Below are 20,034 nucleotides of genomic sequence, written 5' to 3' on the forward strand. Positions count from 1 at the left end.
TATATTTTGAAAACTTACCTTTAATTTGGTTTTGAATTTTCAACTGAGATTCACCTTTTCTAATAATTTTTTCATTAATTTATCAAAGAAAATTATACTATTTGCCACATAAAGGTAAACCAACAGAAGAACTTATCCTACTGGCCCCACCACAGTCACACAATATTGTTAATATTATTATCCTTATTAGTAGTAGTAGTATTAGTATTTAAAGCTATTACACATTATGTTGCTGTGGGAGCACTGAGTCAATCATCTGCGCCAGAAGAGCTTACACTCTAATATCCCCAACTCCAATGTACACTAAACTCTGACAGCTGAAGCGAAACCCAACGGGCCTACACTTATGCATAGCTGAAATAGTAAACTGTTTAACCTGCCAACAAAATCAGTTCTTTTCAATCTGTCTTGTGATGCCCACCATTCTACTACACTACATATCTAGAGGGCACCAGTACTACTTTCAGATTTTCAGGCTCCTTGGTCCCATCTCTATCTCTAGCCTGCTTATAAGATAATAAACCTTCTTCATCACTATGATAACTCATACAGGTGACAAAGGAAGTTATGTTGCTGAAACAGGTAACAGTAGAGTTCCCATGTATCGGTTTCGACTTTAGATTCAGCTTTTTTCCGGAATTCCCAACTTTAAAATAGAGAAATGGATGTAACCAATCAATACTCACAGCTGAGCAGACATCGCTGGAGGTGTCACACAAGCCGACCTGACAGTGTAAATAAATCTGGTTTAAGCCTCCCAGAAATGTAAACACTTGAAGTGAAAAGCGACCTTTAATGGATACTCCATTTTCCAAGACAGAGATTGTTGAGTCATTCTTGTTGGGACATCTAAAAGTGATATCATCAGACAAGGATTACAATGTTTTCAACCATATCAAGCTAGAAATGGGAATCATTTCAATTTTTTTTTTCCTGATCTGCAAGGTCATTGTTGGGTTGTTCTCCACCATTGATTAGATTCTGACACCAATGTTTTTACTTGACAGGCGAGTGGTAGAATGGGTTGGGAGTGCAAATAGGAGGCCCATTCATTATGTAAAAAAAAAAAAGACAAAATCATTTCTAACGTGTCCTTTTCCTTTGTGTTATGTTTTGAGTTTTTGATAGATTGTCCAAATAGCAACTTGAAACATGTAAAGTGACTTTAAAGTGGTTGTAAAGGCTCAAAGTTTTTTACCTTCATACTTTCTATGCATGAAGGCAAAAAACCTTCTCTGTGCAGCAGCCTCCCCCCAGCCCTCCCAATACTCACCTAAGCCCCCTCTAGATCCAGTGATGTGCACTGGAGTCTTGGCTATTCTAGGACTCTCTCTCTCCTTATTAGCTGAGAGAGCAGCAGGGGCCATTGGCTCCCACTGCTGTCAATCCCAACCAGTGAGCCAATGAGAAGAGTGGTGAAGGGGGGGGGAAGACATGGCTCCGTGTGTGCATGGACACATGGAGCAGCGGGTTTCCCCATAGCAAGCTTCTTGCTGAAGGGGCACCCGACAGGAGGGAGGGGCTAGGAGCGGCAGTGGGGAACCCGAGAAGAGGAGGATCCTTGCTGCTCTGTGCAAAACCATTGCACACAGCAGGTTTGTTATATAAAAAAAAATAGGCCTTTAATATCATTTTAACAAAGCATGCAGCCAGTTTTCCTGGGAATGGCCATTCCTGCAATGGGATATTCATATTTTCCATGTTGCAGATCTAATTGGGCGCTCTGTGTTGGCAATACAGGGAAAATGATACAATGACAAATCTTGTTATAGTTTGAGAATTCTAATATACAACACATGTAATGAACTTACTGGTTGGTAATGATATCATATCGGGGGCCGTAGGAGCTGTCAGCTGTTGGGGTGGCGTAGCAGTTTTTCATGACGACCACAAATGGTGATGAAGCCGTAGCTCCGGTTACAATGACACCAACATATAGCATGGAGGAGGAGTTCAGCCACATCTGGGAGGTGGTATATGGGGTGGTGTAGCTGGAATCCTGGAAGAGACCCATCGTAATTGTGAAATTTGCTGTTCCAGCGACATTGATAATAGCCGAGCTGTAACAGAATATAGTCATTATTAAAAAATGTAAGAAGCAAAAATTCTAAATACATCTTCGTTTATAGTCTCAGATAGAGATAGCCGGTTCTTTGTTTTAGCATACATAAAGTATTTTTGGTGCATACCAGCAATATTAGACATACATTTATATGTACCTACATACATTTATTCCACTATCTTTTAAAAGAATAAATTAAAATCACATCTCACTGTTAGAAGATTTGTAGCCAGCCTTACTCTATACTATGGGGAGAATGCATGGTATGAATATATTGAGGAGTATTTACTAAAGGAGTTGAGGATTCTCACACATTATATTTTGTGAATATACATTTTAATTTACTATCATGTGAAAAGCAAATCCTTTTTTTTCTGCACATGATTGGATAATTAAAGCAAATAGTCACACAATATCAGTATATGCAAAGTACAATTAAAAGTAAAGGTTTACACAAGGGGCTCTTTCTGCAGCAATTGTTTGTGTATTTTTTGTATACAAGATCCTATCTAGTTGGGGAGGGTCTGGGGTCATGACCAAAGCAGCCTACCACCCAGATTACACAAAGAATAATATATATGAGCATTATAGGCATGTGTAGGTGTCATGTACGTGTAAGATTTGAGTAGATAAGATGTGATTAGTAGCAATATGTAATAATAACCATAGTGCTGTCAGGGATCTCCCCGATCCCTGCCGCGATGGTCCCGGCGCAGGCGCAGTGCACCGCCCTGTGCAGGGACACGGGCACTAGGTCCGGGCCGGCCGCGGCGTTCGAGTTCGCGCATGCGCAGTAGAAGCCGCGGCCGCCCGCTGGGCACCAATGGCAGCGCAGGGCGGGATATTTAAATGGCCCTGAGCTGTCATTCAGTGCCTTCTGGTCTTTCCTGCATCCTGTATCCTGTGAACCTGTACCCTGTAAGTTATTGACCCGGATTGTACCTGACCTTGCTGTTTTCTCCTATTCTGACCCTTGCTTTGCCTGACCTCTCTCCTGAATGCCCCCTATTGGATTTGACCTGCTTTTGCTGACCTGGCGTGTGACCCGACCATTCTATGCCCGCTGCCTTGTACCTTGCCGCCCTCTCTGTTACCGACCCGGCCCGTCTGACCTTGCTCATCCATCCATCCATCCCGTGCAGTGGGGTCTTCTGACCTCCTCACATCAGACTCTTCCCCGTGGGAGCCCCTTGCGCATACTACTACCACTGACGGACGCACCCAGTAGTCACGACCTGGTCTCAGGGAGCTCCAAGTCCATCCCCACCATCAGGGGCCCTGGTGAACAAGCACCCTGGGACTTAGACTCCGTGCGCTGGGGACGCCTATTCAGTGGAGTGCTAGTGGTACCGCCGGGCGGTCCCTTACAAGTGCATTCACACGTGACATAATTGTACAGATTTGAGTAGATCAGGTGTAGATTCAGTCCTTGTCATTACAGATGTATATTCAGTCAGAGGTACTCAGACAGTGGTCATCAATTTGGATCAATTTGCATTTGCCTTCTGAAAAGCCTGACTTCGGGGATGTGACACCTTTTGTGTGTTAATAAGGTTGGCTCCTTCTGGGAAAACTGGTTTGGAGGAAATTATAGCAGACAAGGTGTCTGCCTGACATTGAAAGTTCTAAAGGTATCCATCCATCAAAAGGGGTATGTTTTAATCTCTCATAAAAGCTAAAATATTAGTTGCAGAGAGATGAACATGCTCTCTTCTTGTAGGGCATTCTGTGCGCTACATCTGCATATAAAAATCATATTTGTGGATTAGGGAGAATGCCTGGAAAATGCAGGGAATGGTTAGGTGGTGCTGGATGGCGACAGTCGAATGGTATTTGGTACTGTCGCGATTGGGCTGATGCGCTGGTGTTGGAAATCCAATCCCCAACTTGGTGTCTCAAGCCAGTCTTGGCCCGATTGAACTTGGGCAGGTCAGCATCCAGAGCATCCTGTGGGCAGGTGCAGGAGCAGCCGCCTATGGTCGATTGGCCGAGGACTAATGTCCCGCCTATGTCCATATCCCCATAAAAGGAGTACCTGGGCATTGGGACATTTGTGATTCATATGGAGCTGGTCGATCGACTAACGGATTGCTGACTTTTCTGACTTGCTCCAGTCGCAGGGGAAAGTTTTATTCTGTCTTTTATTCCCTTTTATTTTATAGTAATTTGTCATGTGTGTGTCTTCTTGTATTTTTTGTATTTCTGTAACTTTTCATATTTTGTACATATTTTATGCACTGCCCACTTTTGGGAAATTAAATCTTAAACTAATTAGTGACTTCTGTGTATTTAAGCACGTGATCATATCTTCGGAGAGATTGGATTGGAGAGATTAGATTGTATTAGATTAAATTGTATTGTATTTTAGTGCCTTTAAATGCTCGGTCAAGCTCATTGCCAATCTGTATGCAATTGCACTGTGTGTGGGCAGATTGCGTGCAGATTGTAAAGGGTAACAGATTGGTCAGACGGAGATCTGTATGTGTGGGGTGTCCCAGCAGACCATTCTGCGGATAAACTGTTGAGTGGTGGCAGGCTACCTTTTGTGGTGTGTCTGGTGCGGGGGGGGGGGGGTGAACAGTGGAAGGGTGATTAACACCAGGGTTCAAGCTGCAGGTAGCTGGAGGGACCTTAGAAGGGTGTGTAATTACTAAGCTGGTCCTCAACTCTAATCAATGCATCAGATTGTATGTAAGATTTGTATCTGCCAGTGCGTGGTCGACCAGCTGGATTGGAGTCTCCATCTGCTGGTGACCAGAGGTAGTGCAGGCTGTGAAAGTGTGTCACGGCTGATCTTATATACGGGTTTATATATTCAAAGTTAAGTCCCCTTTATCCCCTCTTTACCTCCCTGTCACGGCTGCACGTGCGCATCGTGGTTAGGTAGTCGCTGTGGGAGTGGCATGTGGGGGATTCGTGACAGTAGGGGCTCTTTATTTCTCAGCTCACCCTTCACATGACTATGGAGGAGAAGATGGGAGGAAATGAATATGGTCTATATCAGACAAGGACAGGGTAGGCAGTTATTGAAAGTTTCATAGTCAGGGCTTAAAGGCGAACAACCCAATACTAAAACATACATAGGGCATTAAAGACAAACCAATGAAAAACATATTTAATGGGTTCTACTTTTTGGCTGTTTTTGATGCTCTTGCTCATTAAAATGCTGAATCTGTGGAGGTTACCTTAGTAAAATGAAGTTCTGGCCAGCCTGGATAGCACCAGACATTATTATTATTATTATTATTATACAGGATTTATGGCTCCAACAGTTTGCTCAACGCTTTGCTATATAATGGGAGACAATACAGCAACAATACAGTTCAATACAAGAGGGATAGGAGGGCCCTGATCCTGGGAGCTTACACTCTAGGAGGGAGGGGATAGTGATACAAAAAGTAGGAACTGTGGGGGATGGACTGGTAGGAAGAGTAGAAGATTCCATTATTAGCTGAGGGCAGGATAGGCTTCCCTGAAGAGATTTTCAGAGATCGCCTAAAAGTCAGCAGAGTAGGAGATAGTCTGATAAATTGGGGTAGAGACTTCCAGAGGATGGGGGAAGCTCTGGAGAAGTCCTGGAGATGAGCATGGGAGGAGGAGACAAGGGAGCTAGAGAGCAGGAGGTCGTGGGAGGAGCGGAGAGTACGGTTTGCTGGTATTTGGAGACAAGATCGGTGATGTAATTTGGGGCAGAGTTATAAATCGCTTTATATGTTATTGTTAATGTTTTGAATTGTATCCCTTGGGCAATGGGAAGCCAGTGGAGGGATTAGCAGAGAGGGGTGGAGGACACTGAGTGGAGGCCAGTGGAGGGATTGGCAGAGAGGGGTGGAAGACACTGAGTGGAGGCCAGTGGAGGGATTGGCAGAGAGGGGTGGAGGACACTGAGTGGAGGCCAGTGCAGGGATTGGCAGAGAGGGGTGGAGGCCATTGGAGGGATTGGCAGAGAGGGGTGGAGGGCACTGAGTGGAGGCCAGTGCAGGGATTGGCAGAGAGGGGTGGCAGATACAGAACGGTTAGTAAGGTGGATAAGTCTGGCAGCAGCATTCATGATAGACTGAAGAGGGGATAGCCTGCGATGAGGTCGGCCAATGAGGAGGGAGTTACAATACTCAAGGTGAGAGATAACCAGGGAGGGAATAAGTTGCTTAGTGGTTTCCGAGGTTAGGAACGGGAGTATCTTGGAGATGTTGAGGAGGTGAAGTCTACAAGATTTGGACAGTGATTGTATTTGGAGCTGAAAGGACAGATGGGAGTCTAGGATTACACCTAGTACCCTGGCATGAGGGGAGGGACTGATGATTGTGTTATTGATCTTGATGGAGATGTCAGGGGAGGGGGCACGGGCTGGGGGAATACTAAGAGCTCAGTTTTGGAAAGATTGAGTTTGAGGAAGTGGAGTGACATCCATGCCGATATGTCACTTAATAGATTAGTAATGCGAGAGGAGACTGAAGGGGTGAGGTGAGGGGTAGAAACAGACAGAGACAGACATTGTTCAGAGTTCTGGTTGTGAGGAACCCAGCAATGACAGACCTTAGTCTGGTCTCCAGGAGGCACCACTGACTTGGGGGGACAACAGTCACATGGAGAATTGACTATAGGTCAGGGATGGTGGCCTAATCTTTATATTGGCACCAATTTGCTGCTCATTCTACATCATCAGCTTCCCAGCCTAAGGCAGTTTGGTGACAAAGCAGGGACAACTGCGATCTCAGCTCATTCGGCACTACACCTGTAGATAGGAAAGGTACCAAGGAAAAGTGACTCACACTACGTAGGTGCTGACAGCGGTTAGAAGGTTGATCTCCGTGTTTATTGGATAAGAGCAATGAAAGTCAATGGGGTACTCATCTCTAATAATCACTCCGTCAGATTGTGGTGTTAGGTATACGGTGTTTGTATATGTGATATCAGTTCCATCGTTCTGAAAAATAACATTTACAGCAAAAATTAAAGAACAATTCCAGGATAAAATATGTTTCTTTTTTCACTTTCACTGTTCTTCAAGGGGCAATCCAGGGCTCAGTTACATTGTTACAGCTGCTGACCCCGATCTGTTCTAAACATTTGGGATATACAAATCATTTTATTGATTCTTATTAAAAAGTTGCTAGGGCATACCCAGCATCAAACCTTCTCACCGCACATTCATATCCATCAATTGAGGATCTTAATTTCACATTCATATGCACAAGAATGTAACCTTTCAGTTGGACAGAGAATGGGAAGAAGGGATGATGGGTAGGTGAAGATCCCGGGGTTTACTTGCTTTATCTAAATCCCCCCTTAGTGGTTTTCTGCTATCAGATCACTACAGGAAATCTGCTGTATATTTAAAACTAATCAGATACATCCTTCATTTTAATTCCATTCTGTTCTTGTTGTCTCTTGAAATACAGATAATTTCATGTATGATTGCATGTCCAACACGTTAATATGATTTAATTACATCATATATAATCATAAAATTATTTTAAAAAATAACATAACCATTGATTTACTTAGTGTGAATAACGACAGGGTCACTGCATGTCCTCATTTATTCATGTCTATTGATAAAGAAGTCCAGTGAAAAAAAAACTGAATACAGAACGTGATATAAGAATACGGTGATGGCCATGTCTTCATTCACACTCACTGCAAGACTAGGAACTTGTTATAAAGATCCAATCCCCATTCACTTGTGATGGGGGAGGAGAAGCCTTTGGTTAAACAAATGGGGACAATGGTGAAGCAAACATTCCATGAATGCAACATTTTAGTTTTATCCAAATATGTATTTTATTTTTCTGTGTTTCCAGGATGATATCTTCACTGTTAGAATTAGGAAGTCTGTGTAGCAAGTTATCTATTATATAAAATCAGATAAAGATGTAGAGGACATCTACGTACCCCAATGGATCCCCCACAACTACCATTTGATGGCCGTGTGATGAAAGTGATGTAACTTTTATCACTTCGTTCAATGTTCCCTCGGCAGGAATAGTCTCTCAGATGGATGGATGATGTGTTATATCCCCGCTGCTCCAGGAGACATTTGCTGAATCTCACTTCTATATTCCCCAGGCCACAGGTGACTTGTGGTGTACGGCCATCTACATAAGTAGAAAGAAGGATCATATGGAATGCTGAAAATAGGGCGTCAAAGTATGAAACGCTTAATATTTTGTACATTTCCCAGGTATTCTCATAGGAATTCTGCCCAGGTATGATATACAATGTTTAGGAAAGGTATATAACATATTAAAATAACACAGATATTCCTAGATATATATATATATATATATTGGTCATCACCATTAAAATTAAATTGAAAAGAAAGAGAGAGAATAATGGGCAGATCTACTTTGTCATCAATCTGACTCATCTGCCTTACTCACCAAGGATTGCTTGACTGCTTAAGGACTGCCACAGGGCGGCACCTGTGCACAGAATCATGTGTATATATATGTAATTTAGCATTTCCGGGTAGGAGGCACACGCAAACCACACGCGCCCCACCCACACCGCCATTCGGATGTCAATCACCAGGTCCCGGCCGGTAATTACCTGCCAGAGGCCGCTGATTACCAGCGATCACCAACGGGGATTAAGATTGTTTTGTTTACAAATGATCTTCCTCCCTGTCAGCTCCAGCACACTGCTTGGGATGGTTGTGCACAGTACAGTCATCCAGATCAGTGTGCTTACAGTGAAGCACACCCCCCCACCCCCTAGTAAAACACTCTCAGCACACAATTAACCCTTTGATCGCCCCTCACATTAACCCCTTCCTGCTCAGTGCCATTTGTACATTATCAGTGCTGTTTTTTAGCACTGATTACTGTATTGGTGTCACTGGGGTGTCAGTGACATCAAGTTAGTCCCCCCTCCCCCAGTGTCAGAATGTCCACTAAAAGTTGCTGATTGCCGCCATTACTAGTAAAAAAAAAATTCCCGTAAATCAATTAATTTACACATATTGGGATTTTTTTTTTAGCAAAGACATGTCGCAGAATATATTTTGGCCTAAATTTATGACGAAATTCGATTTTGTTAATTTTTTTACTGGACATGTTTTAGAGCATAAAGTCCAAAATATTGTTTTTTTTCTCAAAATAGTTGGTCTTTTTTTGCTTATAGCACAACAAATAAAAAATGCACAGGCGATCAAATACCACCAAAAGAAAGCTCAATTCGTGGGGAAATAAGGACATACATTTCATTTGGATGCAGAAAACGTCAGTTAAAATAATGCAGCACCGTAACGCAAAAAAATGACCTGGTCATGAAGGAAGGTAAATCCCCTGGAGGGCGAGGGGAAATGATGTTGACTACATTTAGTTAATGAGTGAATGGGGGTTGGCTATCAGTTTAGAATAACCCTTTAAAAACAGAGAGAAGAAAAGAGCGCACATCCACCCTAGTGTAATCCAGTTTATTTATAAAAGCCATAATATAAATTCTCAATTAATACACCCGCAAAAGAGGATGAGAATGAGGTCCCACACTGCTCCTGAGTGGCTGTAAGGTCTCAATATGTGGAGATTCCTGGTGATCTCCTGGGGAGTCAGCTGGGACTCTGGATACATACAGCCCGCTGCGATGGAACTGCTGCAGCCGTGACATGCCCAGTCCACTGCACATGCACCCGGTCCAGCGAGCACCGCGCACTAGAGAATTCCTTCGTCAACACAGCAGCAGAAGATCACCTGGAATCTCCTTGAGACCTTACAGATGCCACTCAGGACTGAATGTGGAGTCCTGTTACATGCCTCATTCTCATCCTCTTTTGTGAGTATTCATTGAAAATGTATATTATTGCTTTTATAAATAATCTGGATTACTCTAGGGTGGATGTGCGCTCTCTTCTTCTCTCTGCTTTTAGATGTGATGCCACCACCAGTGGATGTTTTAGAAAGCTGCAACGCCATATTGAGAGATGAATCCTAGTGTACTACAATTACCAGCGAGTCCAGAGGGACTTTAATAACCAGCGCATTCACTGTTTTTTTTCCTTAGTGTGGTTTCTCCTAAAATAACCTTTTGTGCGTACTCTGAAGTGGGGAAGAAATGTATTAACTACCCTACTGTAGCAGGAAAATGACATACAGAGCTCCTCTTTTCGCTCATGTCCTCCCTGGAGACCAGTACTGCAAAGGATAACGATTAGAGATGAGCGAATCGAACCTGGCGAAGTGGAATTCGTTTTGAATATTAGGAAAAATTTGATTCGCACCGAATCCGAATTTTAGCAAACTTCGGATGCACGAATCGAATTTTCCCCGATCAGCCGGCAAAAAGTGTCACTGCAGAGAGCTCCGCTATTTCTGACAGTTCTCTGACAGTTCCTTCACATTTACAGCGGTTGAAACATTGTATCTATTTGTTTCCATTTAGGATACAGATGTTTTTATTCGGAAACAAATAGATACAATGTTTCAACCGCTGTAAACGTGAAGGAACTGTCAGAGAACTGTCAGAAATAGCGGAGCTCTCTGCAGATACACTTTTTGCTGTACTGGAATTCTTCTTCTTTTCATTCTTCTTCTTCTTTTCATTCTTCTTCTTCTTCTTCTTCTTCTTTTCATTCTTCTTCTTTTCATTCTTCTTCTTCTTCTTTTCATTCTTCTTCTTCTTTTCATTCTTCTTTTCATTCTTCTTCTTCTTCTTTTCATTCTTCTTCTTCTTCTTTTCATTCTTCTTCTTCTTCTTTTCATTCTTCTTCTTCTTCTTTTCATTCTTCTTTTCATTCTTCTCATTCTTCTTTTCATTCTTCTTTTCATTCTTCTTCTTCTTCTTTTCATTCTTCTTCTTCTTCTTTTCATTCTTCTTTTCATTCTTCTTCTTCTTCTTTTCATTCTTCTTTTCTTTCTTCTTTTCATTCTTCTTCTCATTCTTCTTTTCATTCTTCTTCTTCCTCTTTTCATTCCTCTTCTTCTTCTTTTCATTCTTCTTCTTTTCATTCTTCTTCTTCTTCTTTTCATTCTTCTTCTTCTTTTCATTCTTCTTTACATACTTCTTCTTCTTCTTCTTTTCATTCTTCTTCTTCTTTTCATTCTTCTTTTCATTCTTCTCATTCTTCTTTTCATTCTTCTTTTCATTCTTCTTCTTCTTCTTTTCATTCTTCTTCTTCTTCTTTTCATTCTTCTTTTCATTCTTCTTCTTCTTCTTTTCATTCTTCTTTTCATTCTTCTTCTTCTTTTCTTCTTCTTCTTCTTCTTTTCATTCTTCCTTTCATTCTTCTTCTTCTTTTCATTCTTCTTCTTCTTCTTCTTTTCATTCTTCTTTTCATTCTTCTTTTCATTCTTCTTTTCATTCTTCTTCTTCTTTTCATTCTTCTTCTTCTTCTTTTCATTCTTCTTTTCATTCTTCTTCTTCTTCTTTTCATTCTTCTTTTCATTCTTCTTCTTCTTCTTTTCATTCTTCTTCTTCTTCTTTTCATTCTTCTCATTCTTCTTTTCATTCTTCTTTTCATTCTTCTTCTCAATCTTCTTTTCATTCTTCTTCTTCTTCTTTTCATTCTTCTTATTCTTCTTCTTCTTCTTTTCATTCTTCTTCTTCTTTTCATTCTTCTTTTCATTCTTCTTCTTCTTCTTTTCATTCTTCTTCTTTTCATTCTTCTTTTCATTCTTCTCATTCTTCTTTTCATTCTTCTTTTCATACTTTTTCTTCTTCTTTTCATTCTTCTTCTTCTTCTTTTCATTCTTCTTTTCATTCTTCTTCTTCTTCTTTTCATTCTTCTTCTTTTCATTCTTCTTTTCATTCTTCTCATTCTTCTTTTCATTCTTCTTCTTCTTCTTGACTTCGTGACTGCCCAAATGAGTGAAGTGTGCGGTGATTCTAAGATCGACGGCACTCATCTGCATGTCATACTGACTGACAGTATTATTTCTCTTCCCCAGCAGACTCCAAGGACATTTAAATTAAAGGTACAGTGTTCTGCACTAATATAAAGGCTCTCTGAAGCCTAGAAACCCTTTTAATAAGTTAAATTCGCAGCAAATAAATTTGCATCAAATCGAATTTCTCCCGCAAATTCGGCGAATCAGCCGAATCGAATTTTTGAATAATTCGCTCATCTCTAATAACGATGTCCATTAACACAAAAACTGACTTTTAAAGGGAAGAGTCATTTTATATGGAGATATGCTTTAAAAGAACCTGTTTAGAGCTGAAGACCATGCGCATTGGTGCCATTCAGTGACAAGCATAGTACCCAGTATTCTTGGGGAAAGAGGGACATGCACATTTCCATATCTTTATTCCTAACTTTTTCAGTTTGAACTAAGGAAAATCAAGTTCTTTGATTAAACTGAACCTGTTGTGCAGTAAGGTGACACGGCTGCTGAAGTGCAGGCACTGGGCATGGAAGTACATTTGTTATACTTCAAATTGGACTCAACACCCTGGATATATCGAGGATCCGACTTCTGCCCAGGTCACCACTAAGCTCCACCCCTCTTAATGCTATGCCCCACCCCTTGCCATTTAAATGTAAAATGACTCAAGCTTTTTTGGCCACTAAGGATTTGGCATTTGGAAGTAGAATGGCTGGGGGTGTGGCTTAGAACAAAGAGGGGGCATGGATTAGTGCTGATTTGGATAGTAAGAAATGTTCTCAGTCAGAGGCGAACTGACAACTCATGGGGCCCCTGGGCAATAGGGGATCATGGGGCCCCTGTGTCCTTGCTTGCCCAGCCTATGGAAAAGGTACCAGGGGCATCTCATGGGGTCCCCTAATGACCCCTGGCCCTCGGGCAGTGTCTGAGTTTCCAAATGGTCAGTCCACCCCTGTTCTCAGTACAGCTTGATCCTGAAATCTAAGCGGCTCAGCAAAGACACAGAAACTGATATAAAGAAAACAAATGGACCTTTAGCACTATTTGACCATTATAAGTCAGAACATATTTATTTTAAAACATTGTTTTTACATTATTTGTCAAAATTAAAAAGTGTGCATAATGATCCTCCCCAAATATTCCAGACTAGTACAGGCTACTATGTAGTTTTCTACCATTGCGTGTTCACTTATCAAGCATCAGTATTCTCAAAGCTGAATGATAACTTGTTTGTTAATAGAATTTGCCTGGCTGAGCCGAAAATGGTCCTATCTGGGTTAACTGCATTTTTTACATTAAAAAAAAAAAATATTAATAAAATAATTTTAACTTTTTTTTTTTAATTGTCAGTGCTCCAGCTAGCAGTTGTGCCTGTTGTATTCAAATATTTTGAAAGGGCTTGGATGAAAGGATCTGTGATGGCTCCCAAACTGGGCTTTTGGGCAAAAGTGTCTCCTTAAAAGAATGCAATGACTCCAGTTAGCCATTTCTTAACATAAGAATGGTCTGCACAGACTCCTTGGAAAAAATCTGGGAACCAAAGGGTGAAAGAAAACGTAAAGGAAACTAGAATCAAAATAGTTTAATTTAAGAACAATAAACATACAGGTGAAACTCGAAAAATGAGAATATGGTGCAAAAGTTCATTTATTTCAGTGCAGCAACTTAAAAGGTGAAACTAATATATGAGACTCATTCCATGCAAAGCAAGATAGTTCCAGCCGTGATTTGTCATCATTGTGATGATTATGGCTTACAGCTCATGAAAACCCCAAATCCACAATCTCAGAAAATGAGAATATTCCATGCAATCAATAAAACACGGATTGTACAGATAACAATATCGCACCTCTGAAAAGTAGAAGCTGCATATGTACTCAGTACTTGGTTTGAACCCCTTTTGCAGCAATTACTGCCTCAATGCGGCGTGGCATGGAAGCTATCAGCCTGTGGCACTGCTGAGGTGTTATGGAAGACCAGGATGCTTCAATAGCGGCCTTCAGCTCTTCTGCATTGTTCGGTCTCATGTCTCTCATCTTTCTCTTGGCAATGCCCCATAGATTCTCTATGGGGTTCAGGTCAGGTAAGTTTGCTGGTCAATCAAGCACAGTAATCCCACGGTCATTGAACCAGGTTTTGGTGCTTTCGGCAGTGTGGGCGGTGCCAAGTCCTGCTGGAAAATGAAGTCAGCATCCCCATAAAGCTCATCTGTGGAAGGAAGCATGAAGTGCTCCAAAATCTCCTGGTAGACGGCTGCATTGCACCTGGACTTAATGAAGCACAGTGGGCCAACACCAGCAGATGACATGGCTCCCCAAATCAACCCAGACTGTGGAAACTTCACACTGGACTTCAAGCATCTTGCAGTGTGTGCCTCTCCATTCTTCCTCCGTACTCGGGGTGCTTGGGCCTCTCCATTCTTCCTCCATACTTGGGGTCTTTGGACCTCTCCCTTGTTTCTCCATACTCGGGGTCCTTGAGCCTCTCCATTGTTCCTCCATACTCGGGGTCCTTGGGCCTCTCCATTCTTCCTCCATACTCGGGGTCCTTGGGCCTCTCCATTCTTCCTCCATACTCTGGGTCCTTGGTTTCCAAATGAGATGCAAAAGTTGCTCTCATCAGAAAAGAGGACTTTGGACCACTGAGCAGCAGACCAGGTCTGTTTTTCTTTAGCCCAGGTAAGACTCTTCTGACGTTGTTTGTTGTTCAGGAGCGGCTTGACAAGAGGAATACGACATTTGAAGCCCATGTCCAGGATCCGTCTGTGTGGTGGCTCTTGATGCACTGACTCCAGCCTGTCACGGCTCCCCTTGCACTAACGGTCCTGGCTGGCAGTATGCCAGCGGGACCTTTTGAACCTGTCATGGCTCCCCCTGCTTTTGATACCCCGACCGGTGTATTGCCGGAGATGGGAGCTGTCATGTTCCCCCCTGCGTTGGGTGTTTCGGCCGGCGCTGTACAGGCGCTGGGTCCAGTTGTACCTCCCTCTGCATCGGCGATCCCGGCCTGTGTGGTGCCGGAGGGAGCCTTTGAGGCAGCTGGGTCCTCGCCCATACTTACTATCCCGGCGGGTAACTTACCGGTGCCGAGATGCCTCGCTAATCCCCCTGCGGTGGCCATCCTGTCTGGTTCATTGCTGGAGGTGGCACCTGTCACGGCTCCTGCATTGATTGCTCCGGGCAATGCAGTGCAGGTGTCTGAGCCTGTGGTGGCTCCCCCTGCACAAGTGATCCCGGCTGGTATTGTGCTGGTGGAGTCTGTTGTGGTCCCCCCTGCATTGGCGCTTCCGACCGGTGTTTTGCCAGCAGTGGAAGCTGTCATGGCTCTCCCTGTGCCTGCATTTCCGGCCGACTGTCTGCTGGAGGGAGCCTCTGCAAAAATGGAGGCATCTCCTCAGGTAATGTCTATGTCCGGCTCCTTGCCGGTGGGGGAGCATGGTGCTGACTCACATCTAGGGGTATCTGTCCCGGTCGGCGCAGCATTGGGTCTGGGGGTGTTGCGGGTCCCCAGGGGGTGCTGGTCTCGGCTGGCACCATGGTAGCTGCTGGTAGCAGCACAGATTCTCCACGGATGTCAGTCACAGCTAGTAATGTGGCAGCTGGAGCAGGGGCAAACCTAACTTCTGCAGCCAGGGTCATGAACTACTCCGCAGCCCTGAGGGGTGTGCAGGGTGAGGTGAGACCACCAATAACTCAGCTTGGGAGATCTGTTGCCCCTACTAAAAGGAGAAATGTAGTGCAAATACGGTGGGTTGGTGGGAACCCCCCCCCCCCCCCAGGCAGGAGGGAGGTGATCGATAGGATCCTTGAGATGGGCTTCAAAGCTTCAGACATTTTTGCCTTTATAGCGACAGTGGGAATGGGGGAATTTGACGTGTCTTTCCAAAGGGCAGAAGGCTTAGATCTTTTTTGGATGAGATATGAGAGGGAGTGGAGAGGGACCCCCAGGTGGGAAAACCTTGCGCCCAAGGTGGTATCTAGATAGCCTTTAGTTAAAAATGTGACGATATTGGTTCGTAACGAATCCATCCCGTCTGCAGATATAGCAGTATGGTTAGGGCATTTTGGTGATGTGTTGGCCCCCTTAAGGAAAATCCTAGATGACAGGGGCATTTGGATGGGGGGCTGGTCAGCTACGGTCAAGCTACACGTGGAGGATAACGTAGTAAAGCATTTACCCACTTCAGCTTTTATAGGTAAAGATCGCTTGGTTGTCTTTTATGCGGGGCAACCAAAGGTTTGTCACAGGTGTGGTAGCAGGGAGCACTTTGCGGCATCTTGTGTAGTGTTGAAGTGCTCCCTGTGTCAGGACATAGGTCATGTAGCTAGAGATTGTAACCTCATAAGGTGCAACCTATGTTTACGAATGGGTCACTCATATAATCAATGCCCTGAAGCACTGCACAACTTGCCTGGGATTGAGGAGGAGTTAGAGAGGATGGATTCGGAGGAGAGAGGTGCGGACCCACCTCCTAGCGATTTGGGTGTCTCTGATACCCCTATGCCAGTGACACCAGGTGTATCCCCTAATGTGTCTGTACCTCACCCGGCTGTAATATCTCCCCCTGTTTCGACATCTTCCCAGGTGCCGTCTGATCCTTGTGTGACTGTTCCCCCGGTTCGTAAAAAGCGTGGGGAGATAGCTAAAGGGACAGGAGGGTCCCAGAGGCCCTTAGTGGCAACTCCTCCAGTTTTGCTTCCACGCCGTCCTAGGGGCTCTGTAGCCTCTGGGGGTGGTTTACAGCTGAGAAACAGGTTTGACATACTTTCAGGGGATGAGCTGGACTTTGGATCCCTCTCCCCCATGGAAGATGAGGAGGCTGGGGGGTCTCTCAAGAGGGCTAGGCCCCCTGCAGAAACAGAGAAGGATAAGGTTAAGAAACGTCCACCTCCGTTATCTTAATGGCAGTTCCCGCTCCGTTAAACGTGGCAACCATTAATGTTGCCAGCCTAAAATCTGTAAGTGCTAGGAGTACAGCCTAATTTTTGCTCAGTGGGATGGAAGCTGACATTTTATTTTTGCAACAGACCCGGTTGTGTAGTTTGGCTGATGTCCATCTGGCTAAGAGGGAATGAAGGCGTGGTCCTTCCTTTTGGTCTCTTGCGGCTGAGCCTTACAGCGGAGTTGCGGTGCTTTTTTCCGGCATGGTAACGTGCCGGCGGATCATTGAGGTTGAGATTGGAAGGTGTTTGGTACTAGACGTCCTTGTGAGGGGGCAAGAGCTAAGGCTCATTAATATCTATGGTCCTCAGACTAAGTGGGATAGGAAATGCCTCTTCACAAAGATTAGGCCTTTCCTTTTTACGTCCCGGCAGATTGTCTTTGGAGGGGAATTTAACACCGTTACTAGGCCCAAGGACAGGAAAGGCTCCAATGACAGGCTGGGATATGAAAGCGTTTTTCTGAATAAGATAGTCAGGGAAGCAGGTCTGGAGGATGCCTTAATTAAGCGCAACCCAGACAGCACAGGCTTCACATATAGGAGAGGTAAATGTGAGAGTAGAATAGATAGGTTTTTTTTAAAGGGGGACTCTAACTTCTCGGCGCCTGTGTGTCGGGCGGTGGAGTTCTCCGATCACCTTATGTTAACTGTGGCTTTGAATGCTTCAGATACACCACTGAAGGGGAGGGGTATCTGGAGAATGAATTCGGCCCTGCTGGACAATGAGGAGGTGAGACGATCCTTTGAGGAATTATTTCAGGCTCAGGAAACTATTCTGGATTTTTGCAACAGTAAGTCGGAATGGTGGGAGCTTGCTAAAGTGCGGTTCAGCAGGTTTTTCAAGACCATAGGTAAAAAGAAACAGCTTGATAAGTATATTGCCTACCAGCAGCTGCGGAGGAGGCTTGACCACCTTGTCTCCAATGGTGGAGATCCTGGGGCCATCTCGGAGGTGAAGCTTCTTCTCAAGAAGTGCCAGTACGACCGGCTTGCTTCCCTGGTTCTGGAGAGGGATTATGGGAAGTACCATTTGCCCGACCCTTACCAGAATTGCAGGGAAAGAGCAGCAGTTAAGATGGTAACTGGCCTAAGGGACAGTACAGGATCCTTGGCAAAATCCAGGTCAGGGATCTTGGAGGTCTCAAGGTCTTTTTATAAGGAACTTTTGGGGAAGAGGCTCCTCGACCGGGCAAGGATGTTGAGCTTTCTGGATACTACACCAGGTCTGGAGGGGAACATTTTGCTTGCAAGTTTGACTGGTGAGATCACAGTAGAAGAGGTGGTCAAAGCCATAGATAGTCTGGCCATAAAAAAGACACCAGGACCAGATGGCTTGACGGCAGAGTTTAAGACCTTTAAAAATAGCTTGGCACCTCATCTCGCGGAGGTTTTCAACTGCTGTCTGGAGGAGGGATCACTCCCTCCCTCCATGAGACAATCTTCTGTGATCTTACTGTCAAAAGGTAAGGATCCTTCGATGATTGGGAATTGGCGCCCCATTAGCCTTCTCAATGTCGATAGGAAGATTCTGGCCAAGATTTTGTTCTGGCGCCTGTCGTCAGTGGCAGGCAAGTTACTCTCAGGTCAGCAGCACTGTTCGGTTCAGGGCAGGAGCACATTTACAGTGGTGTTAGCTGTCCGGGAGGTTCTGGAGCGGTGCAGAGCTGATGGTTGTGGAAAGTATCTACTAGCATTGGACCAGGCAAAGGCTTTCGATCGGGTTGATCATGAGTACCTCTGGCATCTTCTTGACAGGTATGGCTTGGAGGGGAGGTTTATTGGATGGCTTAAAACTTTATATAAAGAGGCAGAAAGCTTCATGTTGGGGAATGGTTGGGTTGGACGTCCCTTTGAGGTTGGCTCTGGGGTGCGCCAGGGGTGTCCTCTGAGTCCCTTGCTCTATGTCTTTGCTATTGACCCCTTCGTCAGAAGGCTAGATGGTGGGGCATTGGGCGGGGCGCCGGTGGGCATTTTTGGGGGGTTGCCTTGGAGGGTCGTGGCCTATGCTGATGACGTTTCTGTCTTTATCTCCGGGTCCGAAGAGGCGCAGGAGGTGGTCTCGGTGATAGAGCGGTATTCCGAGGCATCTGGCTCCAAGGTCAACCAGGATAAGAGTGAAGCTTTCTGGATGGGTAGGGAAGGTGAGTTCTTTCCACTTTCGGATGCCTTCCCGGAGCCTCAGAGAAAGATCAAAATTTTAGGCATTGAATTTGGCTCAGATGATTACAGCAAATCAAATTGGGAGGCCAAGCTGACCAATGCCGAGGTCAAAGTAAGATGCTGGAAAGGATGGCAGCTCTCCTTAAGGGAAAGGGTCGATTTGATAAAGACTTACCTGGTCCCCATCTTTTTATATGTTAGTTTTGTTTGTCTCTTGCCAGAGTCTCTCTATACGAGGGTCTACAGTTCCAGATGTTATGGGGGAGCAGACTGAACCTTGTTAAGAGGAATGTGACCTACCTATCCAGGCGGGAGGGTGGCCTAGGCATGGTCAACCCAATTGTTTTTTTCTCTCTGATGTTCTTGAAACATAACTTTGGTAACATGCTTGCAGAGAGACCGCCTGCATGGGTGGGCCTTTTTCGGGCCTGGTTTAGTCCTTTTCTGAGCTGTTGGGAGAGTGGTGGTCCAGTGAGAAGCCTGAGGGTCAGATATGGTAAGCTCTCAACTTATGCTGCCCTGAGCCTGAAATTACTTAGGCGGTGGTGTGTGACGGCAGGGGAGGTCAGGTCTCTCTCTAGGAAAGTCCTGGGTGAGAGGATTGTGGCCACTGCCTTTCATGTGCCACTGGCCTTGAAGGATTGCCCAGGCCATGTTATGAGGGAGGGTTTGCGCTTGATTAACTTGGAACGGATACCCTTGAAATTTAGGGACCAGGCCTGGCTCGCGTTTCACGGCAGACTCTATGTGAGGGGGAACTTGAAGTTCCGTTCTCTGGATGACCGTGGTTGTCTGAGGTTGGAGTGTCTGGGTGAAGTGGAGAGTATGGACCACTTCTTGCTTCAGTGCCCCTTTAACGTAGAGGTGTATAAAGAGGTGGGAAGGGCTCTGGATATCCCCTTCCTGCACTGCATGCCTTATGCAGAGTGGGTGTATGGAGCATTAGAAAGCCATGCTAGTTATGATTTTGACACTCTTTTTCTAGTCTGTCTAGTGGTCCGCTACTTCACGTGGAATGCACGGTGTCAGGTCTCCCTTCGGCAGAA

At 44.5% G+C, this 20,034-nt stretch overlaps 1 protein-coding gene across 1 annotated transcript in view; it reads right to left on the reverse strand.

The window, feature by feature from the left end:
• LOC149470701 (uromodulin-like) overlaps positions 1–20,034 on the reverse strand; it is an 80,626-nt gene that overhangs the window by 21,610 nt on the left and 38,982 nt on the right. The window contains exons 11-14 of the mRNA XM_089661618.1: positions 7,958–8,160; positions 6,835–6,989; positions 1,812–2,060; positions 687–849 (exon numbers count right to left, since the gene is read on the reverse strand). Of these exons, the coding sequence (XP_089517744.1) occupies positions 687–849; positions 1,812–2,060; positions 6,835–6,989; positions 7,958–8,160 (770 nt within the window). The remainder of the gene's footprint in view (positions 1–686; positions 850–1,811; positions 2,061–6,834; positions 6,990–7,957; positions 8,161–20,034) is intronic.

Source organism: Staurois parvus, unplaced genomic scaffold (assembly GCF_062004578.1).
Source record: "Staurois parvus isolate SC_StPar_1 unplaced genomic scaffold, SC_StPar_1.0 ptg000034l, whole genome shotgun sequence".
NCBI classification, from domain to species: Eukaryota; Metazoa; Chordata; class Amphibia; order Anura; family Ranidae; genus Staurois; species Staurois parvus.